Source organism: Passer domesticus, chromosome 2 (assembly GCF_036417665.1).
Source record: "Passer domesticus isolate bPasDom1 chromosome 2, bPasDom1.hap1, whole genome shotgun sequence".
In the NCBI taxonomy this organism is placed as follows: domain Eukaryota; kingdom Metazoa; phylum Chordata; class Aves; order Passeriformes; family Passeridae; genus Passer; species Passer domesticus.
In genome coordinates this window covers 116464515-116477087 of record NC_087475.1, presented here as the reverse complement: position 1 = coordinate 116477087, position 12573 = coordinate 116464515, and the positions used below count along the sequence as shown (strand labels likewise).

Sequence of the window (12573 nt, the reverse complement as noted above, 5' to 3'; positions counted from 1 at the left end):
CCTCTCAATTGAGTTGGTGCTGTACAGTGCAGATCTAATTTACTTGGGATGTTCTCTGCTGTTACCATGCTGACTGCTTTATAGTAGTGATTCCCAATCCTATTTGATCTGAGGACTTCTGAACCTTTTGGAGAACGCAAACCAAAGATCTTCCTCTTAATGATAGTGCAGTAGTTTTCTTTTACCAATAGATAAAAATTAAGCAAAACATGGGAAGTTCTTATGAGGTTTGTTTTGCCCGCTTGTTTGTGTACTGCCTTGCATGTGCAGAGATATGCATATGTTTTCTTCTCTGTTTTTAAATCCTACAATATTTTTGGAGTTTATCTTGTGATATCTTACAGGCTTCCAGCAGCTTTTAGTCAGTAGGTTGAGTGCTGCAAGGAAGACCACAGAAGACTAGAGGACTGGTTTCTCTGTTTGCCAGGAGCCTTGCCCACCAAACCACAAAGCTTTCTGTGCCCAGTTGTTCTTCCTGCTAGATGGTAAATTCTGCTTCCAGTAAGAGACAGCAAAGTGGAAATCTCTCAGGAATCATGTAGGATTTTAGCAGTTCTCCTGTGAGGAGGATGAGGCAGCGTGGTGCAGGACGTGCAGGCAGGCAGCGGTGACTCACCATGCCTTCTGCCTCCTCTCTTCCAGGAGGAGTGGGAAGGTGTTAGGAGTAAATCCTCCTACTGGAAGAGGAGTGAGCAACCACTAAGCCACATGGACTTCACTGGGAGCTGCAGGAAGGGGCTGGAGAGGGATTGGCACCACACTGCCCTGGCTTTGTTGCTGGCTTTGCCCCTGCAGCCCTCAACCCCAGTGAGCAAAGCATGAAGATGCAGAAAACAGGAATTATTCTAAGGGGTGAGCAGCAATGTTTGGGACACAGGAAGCAAGGAGAGGCTTCTGCTGACTGAGGTCCAGATTTTTCTTGGTGTTAGTTTAAAATCACACAATCTTTCCTTTTTCTTGACTCAGTTAAGGTGGTTTTGTAGATAAATAGGAATCAAGGAATGTTGATGGTAAGTCACAAAGATGCAACTGTACTTCTGCAAGGACTTTGTGAGTGCTGCAAGGTTGAGTACCTTAGACCCCTAGCCTGTGGAAATTAATTGAGGGGGGATTAGTAGTTAGCTTTACTTTCAGTAGTTTGAGATTTTTGCAAATAGACACAGCTTCAGTGTCTTCTCTGCCATGGACAGCACTAGAGCATCCTGTGGCTGCAAATCTTTACCTTCCGAAACCCACTTCATTCATCTCCTCCTTTCAAGGTTTTTTGTGTTCTTGGCAGCAGCTGCAGAGGAAATTAAAAGCTTTGCTTCCAGACTATCTTCAAACATGGAGGCCAGTTTCTGAAAATCCAGCTCTAAAATCTTCAGTTTTTATTGTTTTCTGTGCTTTCCTGCCAAGATCTTCTTGCTGTGGCAAAATACTGCCATCTGTAAGATATATTAAACTAGATACATTTTAGTGTGTTGCTACTTGAGAATACCATACTTATGGCCTTGTTATGGTTAAGATTGTGCCAGACTTCAGGGCACACAGGGCCTCATTTTAAATGTTTCATTGGTTGGTTAGGTTCTTTTCTCTTTTGGTTCAGTGTGGTCCAGCTTAAAAGTTGCAGCTTGGGACAAATCCATAAATTGGGCTAATTTAATCTAGATCTAGTATACATAAATGGACATTGTGGCTCTGATGTGCACATGGAAACAAGGAACAACATATATAGGTAGAACTGATTTGTCTGTACATTATAAAAGTATAATATGTTCCCAGCAGTCCAACAGTGGTGCTCCTATAGATTCTCATAAAGAATATTTCCTGCTGTAGTATTTATAGACGTTAATGGATGTCAAAACTTCCTCTTGATCATTACAGTAGTATTTATACTTTTATACAAAAACAGATTCATGATCATATTAAATTAGTTAGGAACACAGTTATTTCTTCCCTGGAGCACAACTAGCCATTTCTCCCTATTCCTGTGATATAATTTTAAGCTGCTATTTTCAATAATCTTGATATTGCTTAGTAGTTTATAAATGATAAAGTGAACTAGATAAGATGTTTCAGCTGTGCACAAACCATGCTTTGTTATCGTAACAGGACCAAACAACCAATATAGATGCAGTCTAAGTTGTTTAAAAGGACTCCTCATTGTCACTATTTTCATTTTACCTTGAGAAACTTAGAGAATAAATAATAGACTAAGGCTGACTAACTCAATACATGGGATGTGGAAAGTATTTAGTAGCAGAGAAGCAGATACCCTGTTTAATAAAGTTGCTGCTATTTTGAAAGAATATTTGGGTTTTTTTGAAGTTCATATAAGCTTGGATATAGAGGTTTTCCAGTTTTAGTCCTAGGAAACAAAAATTTTGTTTAATGAGGTATAGAAATATTTTATCTCCTGAAGTGCTATTGGTTCACTGGAAATCATCTTTTTAAATGATTTTGTCTGCATTAGGCACATTATTTACAAGCAGTGTTTGCCTTCATCACCTTTTCCTCTTCATTCTCCTGTCTCTTCCCCTCACTTCAGCAGACTTACCTGTCTGATAGAGATAATAATTTGTAATAACTCTGTATCTGAGGAGTTGTACTGGCAAAGTCATAGCAGCTACCTCTGGCTGCTATCTCTATGTAGGCAGTATTTCTTCATGATATAGTGGAGCTATCTCATTTAAACAGACTCAGGTGCAGGGAGAAAATCCCAGTCTTCAGTAAATAAAGTAGGTATCACTGTCCTGAATACAGCAATGTTTAGAATTTTTATTTTTCCTCCATATTTGATGAAAGCTTTGACAAAGGGTGTTGAACAGTATGGTGTGATGAGACATATTTTCCTGAGGAATTAAGAAGAAATAAGATGGTTCTGAAAACAGCATGGATGTTACAATTGCTTTAGAATTCTGTACACAAACCACACATAGCATGTTTTTTTCTTCTCCCCTTTATTCTGTTTGGGTTTTTTTTTAGTTTTGCTTTTCTTTAACTGCATATGTTTATAGCTATAGGAACATCAATTTTTGTATCAAAGACTAAAAAATGCTGCACACAGCAAAATACTACTGGGTAACCAGTTTCTGTCTAAAGGTGTACAGTGGGAGGAAAAGACACTCCATTTTTTGCTTTCAAGCCACCCAAGATAGCTCATCTATGCACAGAACATTCCAGGGGCAGCAGGAGAAAATCTACGTACATAAGATTTGCTGAACCCTTATCACTCAGGAAGTGGGAGGAATGGTCTTTAGATTGGCATTCTAGGCTGGGTTATCAGAGACTTAGTTATCACAGATATCCTGATGTTAAGTAGCATAAGTAGTTTTCCTATGCCTCGGTTCCCCATCAGGTAAAAATAGGGATCTCTTACAGGGTTGTTGTGGGCATAAATACCTAAAGCTTGTTAAGTGCTTGGCTTATTCAGTGAGGAAGCTTGTCTAAGTACCTCAAAGCACAGTTTAGGCTGGAATGTGTATATGAGGTATCCATGCACTAGGGATTCATTAATATCTTGGGAGACAGAGGCCCAACGAACCTTAGAGGGTGGAAATATCAGCAGTGCACTGAACTGCTCTTTTATAAGAACCAAGAGACACTTGGTGGAAGGCAGTTCTTTGAGCTGTGGCTGGACATGACTGAAGTAGAAAAGAATTGAATTGCTTAGTCCAAGGAGATGCCAGGGAATGAGAGAAGGCTCTTCTGAAATTCTGCATTGAGAGAGGAGGAAGTGGAGGAGCAACACAAGCAAGTACTTTATAAGAGGGGATATTTCTAGAATGGATACTTCTTTTTGGAAGTCAGACATACAGGAACAAAAAAATTGAAGAGAATCAGGCAACAGGAGAGAACAACAGAAGGATTTTTCTTCTAGTAGTCTATATAGCTCAAGACATAACTGGAGAGTTGGAAAAGAAAAGGGAGAATATGTTGGAGAAGAGAGAGAGAGTAACAGTAGCAGCTACTGAAATACTGATATCAATTTATTGTATTTAACTAGTGAAACACTAATGTTGTGGATGAAGTCGTGCAGAGGAGGACATCACAGAAGGATAAGAAATCAGAAGATGTATAGTTTGTAGCAAAAAAAAAACCAAACAAACAAACAACATTTTGTGTGAGAAGATTTCTTTATTAGAATAGTCAGAAGAAGAATTATTATTGAAACGCTTCTCTCCAGCTGAAAAACCTCTGCAGGGAATCTGTTTTAGCAGAGGGAAGAAGGGTGCTCTAGAGATAAGAGAGCTCTTTCAAGGTTAAAGGCAGAGGTCACGGTGGTGCTGTAAATTCCACCAGCTCCAGTTGTCTGCGCCGGGCCCCAGGAGGAACCTCGGGCTGGCTGTGAGAGGGAGGCAGGCTGTCCATGGGCGACGGATCCGCGGCTTGTTCCTCTGTCAGGGCAGTGCAAAGTGCATCCTGAGTAAGTGTTTGGCCATGGAGGCAACAGGTTCCTGATGCAAAAATAGTTATGGGTGGGGGATGTGTCTTGTGTGGAAAAATACTGAGAGATGAGGCAGTCAACAAAAGGGAAAGCAGAGGGAATGCTGAAGATGTACCGGGAAAGATGAGCTGGAATTTTTCTAAGAACAGATATCAAAATTTTAAGGTAGAGAATAATCTTTAGGATAAAGTGTAAGTACAGAGGGTATCTGACTAGATTTGGATGATGAAATTTTCGAGAATTATCTTTGACAATCTCAGGGTTTAGAGGTCTTTTTCTTGTTTTGTGTTTTTCTTTGCTTTGCTAAGACCATTCACTTTCATAGGAAAAAAACAAAAGTACAGAGTGACATGTCATCCCATCTCACCTCCTGTATAACACTATATTTGGATAGATTTGCTAGATGAGGTTTTTGCTTGGTTTGTTCGAGGGGGTGAGCAGAAAACAGAATATAAATTTCTCCTATTTAGTCACACTAGTGAAAAAATGAGCAATTTGGCATTTAGCTGTCAGGTCTATGTACTGTTCCTGTAGAAACCTTGTTTAAGAAGGATTTAAGTAAATACAAATGAAGTACTGCAAACCTAAAACATCTGGAACATTTTAAAGATGAACTGAAACATAATATGATTATTTTCTATTGAGCTAATTATACCTATTATGAATTTTAAAAAATTCCACTTTGCAGCCATTGTTATGTAACTTGTGGCTTTTCTGTTCTTTGAAATTCAGCTTTCCATTCATGTGGTATATTGAAAAATGTTACAAGACAAATTACAAAGCTCAGCTGAATCAACGCCAAAAATCTTAACCAAGTTACTCTACTAGATAAATTACTAATATAGTGCTTACTGTTCTGTGTTTTTTTTAATTTTTTTTTTAATCAAAAAGAAATGCTAATGCAATAAGCCAGGGCTGAATGTGATATGCTTTTTTTTTTTTTTTTTCTGGTATATAATTTAATGGAGTTGCTCTGCACCTAGATCAGTTTGTGAGCTACTATTCCTGTGTAGTATTTTGTGTTCACCAGTCTGGGACAGGATAGTTTTGCTCCTGCTAACATTTGGATGAGGGATTTCTTTTCCATGGGAGAACACTCCGGACCCTGGAGAAGCTGCAGGGAACAACAGAAAAGCAGAAATCTGCTGTTTGCCTACTGAAGGGAGATGAAGAGGGTGATTTCCAGGGGAGTTGTCTGGCTGTAGATGTGCTCTGGGTGCCCCACAAAGCAGCTGCCACAGGGAGGGAGCTGCAGCGGATGCTGACTCAGTGGGAGGTGTGGATGTGCCTTCCAATCCTCCTCCCAATGCAGTGGGGGTTTCACTTCTCTCTATTTCTGCTAAAATGGGTTCATAGTGCAATTCAACCCCTAGAAAACATATTATAATCAATACTGGTTTAAATATTTTAGGATTAAAAGACTTTGTCCTTTCTTTTTACAGAAGTGCCTGAAACTTCTACTAACAAAATGAAAACAGTTATGTAAGCTTTGTGTTGATAAATTGGTCATTGCTTGGGTACTGTTGTAGGAATCTGACTGCAATTAACAAAGACAATGTTTGAGTCTAGTTTTATCCCTAATTAAAGAACTGAAGTGAGCTTGAAGCCTTACAAAGTAGAATAGATCTCACAGCGGAAAGAAAAATTAAGTTTTACCCCCCAAATCAGTCATGCAAAAAAATTTGAAGAACTCAAATTAATTTAATAATATATTTGATTAATTTTTCTGTATTATGCTTTTGAGACAACCATTCACAAAATAGTTTTTTTTTAGAAATTTGAAAATCCATATGATGAAAATCCCTCTAAATAGTTTGTGGTTTTTATCACACAAATGCATGAGAAAGAAGGAAGGGAGAGGGGGAGAGGGGGAGAGGGGGAGAGGGGGAGAGGAAGGAAGGAAGGAAGGAAGGAAGGAAGGAAGGAAGGAAGGAAGGAAGGAAGGAAGGAAGGAAGGAAGGAAGGAAGGAAGGAAGGAAGGAAGGAAGGAAGGAAGGAAGGAAGGAAGGAAGGAAGGAAGGAAGGAAGGAAGGAAGGAAGGAAGGAAGGAAGGAAGGAAGGAAGGAAGGAAGGAAGGAAGGAAGGAAGGAAGGAAGGAAAAGAAAGAGTTTGGTTTCTCTCACACCTTAGTATTTGCTTGAACTATGAAAAATACCATGAACACTTTTTTTCTGCCTACAAAATTATGCAGTCCAGCTTTACTAGTACCTGAGGTACTGGTAGGTGACTTCCTCATGTTTTCTTATTAATGAAATATGACTTCTCAGTCTTTTCAGATTGACCCTATTCAGGTGGAAACATGCATTAAAAAAGGGGTATTTGTTAAACATTTAAATTCAATGAATGTCAGCATTTTTGATGAAATTTAGAGGATTCATTTTGTTAGCTATTTTTGCAACACTTATTACCATCTCCATTATTATTAGCCTTTTCCTCCTGAAGTGTGTAAGTTTGTTGAGTAGAGTTACCAGTGTCCTAGGAGCACTGGGGGCACCTTGGGAACACTTGCTAGGTTCAACTGGCTTTTTTCTAGGGAGGTGCTGCGGATAAAAAGTGGGAACACAAACATCTTGGCCCAAGAGTGATGTATCATGCTATATCTGAATCCACCTTGAGAACAGGAACCCGATTCCAAGCTGGAAAGCTGGCGCAGGGGTTAAAAGAGAGACATGCTGAAAGGCAGGAATTTGCATCTCTCAAAGTTCGCTGGACATATTTGTTATTCTCTTTGTAACCAGCCAAGTGTGTTGCTGGTGTAAGGTGTATGAAGCCCATTGCAGTATAATAAAATAAAAAAAAAAGGCCTTAAAAACACTGTACAATGAAATCTGTGCTGTTCTGAAATGCCTTGATGCTACCACAAAGGTATTCAACTGAGATGTTTCCTGTTCTCACAACTTTTTTAAGCAGGCACCTAAACTGATAAATTTCATTTCTCCATGCTTAGGTGGAGGATGTCCAAAGCCATTTTTTATAGGAAGACTTGAGTCCATAATAGTAAAATAAGGTTGACTTTAATACTTCATAAAGTCCTTATTTTAATTATCTAGTATGCATTTCTGTGGGCTCTGTGTTCTTATTTCTTTTCCCTTTTTTACATAAATGGGTGTGGAATGGGATGGAAGAAGTTCAGGTCTTATAATGTGCATTCCAGGACTGTTTGTGTTGAGCTGATTTTAATATCTACAGGACTAGGGTCAGAAAAGCCAGTTTAATTATGTACAAATATCCAAGAGCTATAGATAAGAACTCCAGCTACTGATAAAAGTAACCCCAGCACCGATGAGTGTTGCAAAATGAAGATCCCCAGAAACCCAGTTAATGGCATCTTTGTTCCTAATCCATGACTTTGTAGAAGTCCTGATACTTCAGGTTTAAAAATTAACAATGTGGACCTGAAGTGAATATAATACTTTGAAAGTGGGGATGAAACAAACTCTTCCCTTTTCATCTTCCCCAGTGATTTACAGGAAAACACAACCCCAGGCAACTTCCGAACTTCCATAATTGCATTGAATTCCTTCTTAATTGGGCTTTTCTCTTGCTTTTGAGTTCTTTCTTGAGTAATGCCTGATTTATAACAATTTGTGTGCAGACAATAAATGTAGAGATTTAATAGGATGAAGGCTGTGGCTCCATATAAAGATATTTAATCCTTAACTCCCATTGAAATCAATACCTTTCCGATTCTCATTACGACTTAAAATTAATATGCATAAAATAGGATTATTATTAAATGTTTGAGGGATAAAAAGAGAATAAAAATACTGTTCTCCTCTAAAAGGATTGTGAAAATGGTATCTTTAGAACTGCATGGTAATTGTTCCTGTAACTTGATGCTTTTTACATCATATGTGCTCAATTTGAAAATAAGAATTTGGTGACTGTGTCTGGAAACTAGAAGGGAAACTTGCTTCATTTCATTCTTCGACGTCATCACAAGTTAAAAAACTCTGTCTTTAATCAGACTTTTCATGATGCCTGTTCCTCCAGAGCAGATGGGGATAACAGTTTGTTTGTGATTCACTAGAAGGTAAAGAATTGAAACTATTTTATCTAAGCAAAGCAGAGATAAATTGACTAAGGAGGAGTGAGCAGTAGCTTTTGCTCTGAAAGAGGCTGTGACACAACTAATGAAGGAAGTGGAGCTGGTGTTTTTTTCCCAAAGCAGAGTCATAGGTGCAGGGATTTTGGCTGGTTCAGAAGTGCTGGCAGCAATGCCACCATCAGCAGGGATGGGTGGCCATCACAGTTCTGAGACCTGGCCAAATCTGCAACTTGCATCCCATCTCTCATGAGTGCATTTATTCTTGCGAGCTTTCACACACATCACGTTGTTACTGAAAGGAACAGCAAAAGTACCCAGAAGTGTAACAAGGAAAGATAGTTTGCTCTCTAATGCTAAACAAATGTAATTATCAGGAGCATCCATGCTTGGCACTGGAGTCCAACCATGAGTGATTGAGGTTGGTGGGATGTAACTGGTGACCTAACAACACTGTCAGGAGAAAAAAGGAGATGAACAGTCATTGGCAAAGGCTGCTGTCTTTTAGTGCCGTAGTGATAATCCTTCTCATGCAAACATGGCTTTGTTAAACAGAACAGTTTCTGGTTATGTTTTCTGTTGGTTTTAGATTTGGGTTTTTTTGTTTTTTTGGGTTTTTTTTCCATAGGAGATCTCATTCCCATGTAGGACCTCAGAATAAAGGATTATATATGGCAAATCTTACAAAAGCACACTCACCAATTTATTTTATCCTTTATCCCATCATCAGTCATCTTTTCCCTGTTTTTGCATTTGCTCAAACTCTCTTGCCATAAAACTCTTTCCCTGCTATTAGATCTGAGCAGAGAAACTGTTTTATCTACAGTTACCTGCACTGTCCAGTGGTGCAAACCCAATAACAGGGCTGTGGTTAGGACTCACACAATAAGTCTTTCTGAAATGAGATAGATGTTCTCAAAAATCACAAACAGGAAGATGGCTGAAGGAATGGTGAGGACATGACCCTTTCAGTTCAAAGGTGTTTGACCTAAATCACAGTTTCTAAATTTAGATAAACTAGCCTGACTACATCACAAAGATGCTAATATAACAAGGGAAAACTTTATTTTAAGCAAGATGCACTCTAGGCTTTGCTGAATACTGGGCTGATTTGACAGGGTTTGCACATTGTCTGTACCTTTTCTTGTTGCTGTTTGTTGGTCCATTCCAAAATTCCCAGCATCATGGTAAATGGTTTCCCTTTTAGTGAAAAATTTAAGGCATGTTGTCCAATACACATGGAGGGAATGATATTCCATATGGCAGAAAGTGCTGTCTCAGAGGGCTGGTAAAGAGGTGAAAGAACTGTCTTTCTCTGTCACCATAGTCCTTTTCAAGAGTCTTTTGTTGATGTTTTTACACTTCCAATTATCAAACTCAGCTTCCAGAGTCCAGGATTGAAACTGTGTTTCTTTCTTTGGGGTCAATAAATGTCTGGTGAAACACTCCCACAAACCCCTTTCTGTCACACCACTATGAGGAAAGGATGGAATGTGCTGTCAGGTATTCCCTGACCTTGATCATCTGCATCTTCCAGCGCTGGAGCTGGTGATAGTGGTTGGCAGATATCATTCTTCCTAACAGAATTTCTGAAGATTATATCCAATCCAAACACACTTCTCAGATATTTACTTATCAAGAAAATTATTTGCAATGTGCTCGGTGTTTGTTTACAACTGAAACCTTTGAGCAGGGCCTTGAATAAATAAAGTCTGGTCTAATTCTGAGTCCTCTGCAAAAAATGAGTCCATGTGACCAGATTAAGTATTCAGTTTTCAGTCTGATTTCTTGGCACTGAGGAGTTCATCTGGGACAATGTTATTCCTGCAAAGGAATTTGCTGAACTTGAGTTGTGCAGTGTTTGCAACACAGTCAAAGCATTCATGATTAGAATATATGGACCGTAGCAAAATTATCACCCTTTTTTCTATGAGGATTTGAATACTACTTATATAATGTCTTTCCAGACCACAGGTCGGTCAATGAAACTTCCCAAAATATCAGTGCTTGAACTTTTTGAATGTCTGTTTATGTATAAGCTGAAGAGGAGTTCCCATGGAAATACTGTGTGACAAAGTAATTAACAACTGCAGCATATTCGTACTCATTGAAAAAATAAAAGTTGTTCAGGAAGGCTAAAAACTTGACTTTTTTATGTTAATATTCATCACATAGTCTTAATAATGTTCTATTGACATTATATTTGTTTAAAATATTATAGGAAGTAAAGTAACTGTATATTTCAGTTCCTTGAAGAACATTTAATGAGAAATACTTGCCTTTTTTTTTCACCATCTGAACATCTGAGTATCTTATAATGATTTCATTATCATATAATGATAGTTACACATTTGGATTTGAATAAAAATATACAAAAGTTGATGCCACCTGTGTAACAGATAACCTCAAACACTTCTTTGAATAGCATGGTTTGGTATGTCTGTTGGGTTTAATTTGGTTTATAAGTGCAATCTGCCACACAGGAATCAGGAATCTTCTGAACAAACAGGGACCTGCTAGATTTTAAGAGGCTTTTCATTTAAAATTATATTGTTGCTTGAAGTTTCTGTATAAGAATTACCACTCATTACTAAATTTTTTGTCAAAAATATGAGAGAGATATATAAATTACAATGAAGCCTTTTTCCTCTTTGCAGGTTTCTTTTACAATGTGTTCTGCTCTGGCCACTGAATTTTGTTTATCTAACCAGGTAAGCAAATATGCATAACCTTCTTTTTTTTTTCAGAAAATATATTTTCCAGATGTTTGACAACTAATTCTGAGAGATTGGTGTTCTGAATTGTTGGATAACATTTGCAAAATCTATTATAAATGTATTTAAAAAGCTTTTGTTACTTTTTAATTTTAAAAGCTCCAAAACAGTTAAAATTTTAAGAATTTTATCATTTTCAATTAGGAAATTTACCACATTTTCCAGATGTTTGAACTTTTATTTTTTTCTCTCCCTTCTTTTCTTTTTTTCCTTGTTTCCTCATATTTTACAATATTTATGGGCTTTTTTGCTTTTGTCAAAGTCTTACAAGTGGAGCTTTTTTTTGCTATCAATTTCCCTCTACCTACCAGTACTTCAGCATTGCAAACAAAACCATCTGGTGAGAACTCCAGGGATGATGTTTTAACACCATGGGAATGGCAAAGCAATGCTCTAGTGACTGTTGGGAAGTAGAGATGGCTTTGGAAATTTATAAACACCATTTCTGAAATTAAAAAACATACAATTCAGAAATTAATGAAATTAGAGGTAATGATCTGGTTTCATTGGTATCAAAAATTAAGGTAAAGCACCAAACTACACTCTTGCTATGCCTAGGTTTGTAGGCTGAATTCTGTGTTTTACCTGCGGAATTTCAGTTTGGCTGGCTGTTTTTGCAGGTACTTTGCAGAAAACCCCTTTTTTGTCCACTTCTTTTATCATTATGAGGGAGTTGGACAACATATCTACATGCAGTGCAGTTTTAATGTTTCCTACACACTTTTGTTAATTTTTTATCCTTTTTTTTAATAAAATGATGTGGACAAAATGAATTAAAGTTGTTATTGTGGATGGAATATTATGTTCACAGAATATAGATGTGGTTTGCCATAGATTAAAAGTTTTGTGCTTTTTCATGGGTTTATCTTAGCCCTGGCTAGAATAAACAAATACAGCCAAAATAATAAATAAGATCATGGTGTTCCTTTGCAAGTATTTTTTCTTATTTTATGTTAAAATAGTCCATAGCTCTACCTTTTTATCAGTACTGTTAATCTCACCTTTAATTTAGATAAACTGTTCTTTGATCATCCTCTCATTATTCTAACTTCTTGACATTGGGTTTTTCTGTGATGCTGCCAACACTTAAAAAGCTTTCTCATTCTCAGTTCACCAAGGAGAAATTTCATCCCTTTGGATCTTCTCCTGAAATTTTTTTAGACAAATTGCTCCCAATACCTTTTATGTCCTTTAAAAAAAAGGATATCTGCTTCAGTCTGTTCTGCCTTTTGGGTGCCTAGTGTGATATTCCTGGATTTTGTTTGCAAATTAGTCTGCAATCACCCTTGCAAAGAAGGAAAAAATCTTGGTTTAAAATTACCTAG

The 12573-nt window shown here is 37.7% G+C and overlaps 1 protein-coding gene across 16 annotated transcripts in view; it reads left to right on the top strand.

Annotated features, from left to right (window-relative positions):
• LOC135294941 (uncharacterized) overlaps positions 1 to 12573 on the top strand; it is a 326225-nt gene that overhangs the window by 251507 nt on the left and 62145 nt on the right. For 14 of the 16 annotated variants that reach the window (XR_010356932.1, XR_010356922.1, XR_010356933.1 and 11 more), the window contains one exon: positions 11132 to 11185. Coding sequence is in view for 3 of the 16 variants with exons in the window: in XM_064410887.1 (XP_064266957.1) it covers positions 11132 to 11185 (54 nt within the window). In the remaining 13 variants the exon portion in view is untranslated. Of the gene's footprint in view, positions 1 to 684; positions 853 to 4267; positions 4409 to 11131; positions 11186 to 12573 lie in introns of those variants that run through there. The other 2 variants (XR_010356935.1, XR_010356934.1) reach the window with 2 other exon arrangements.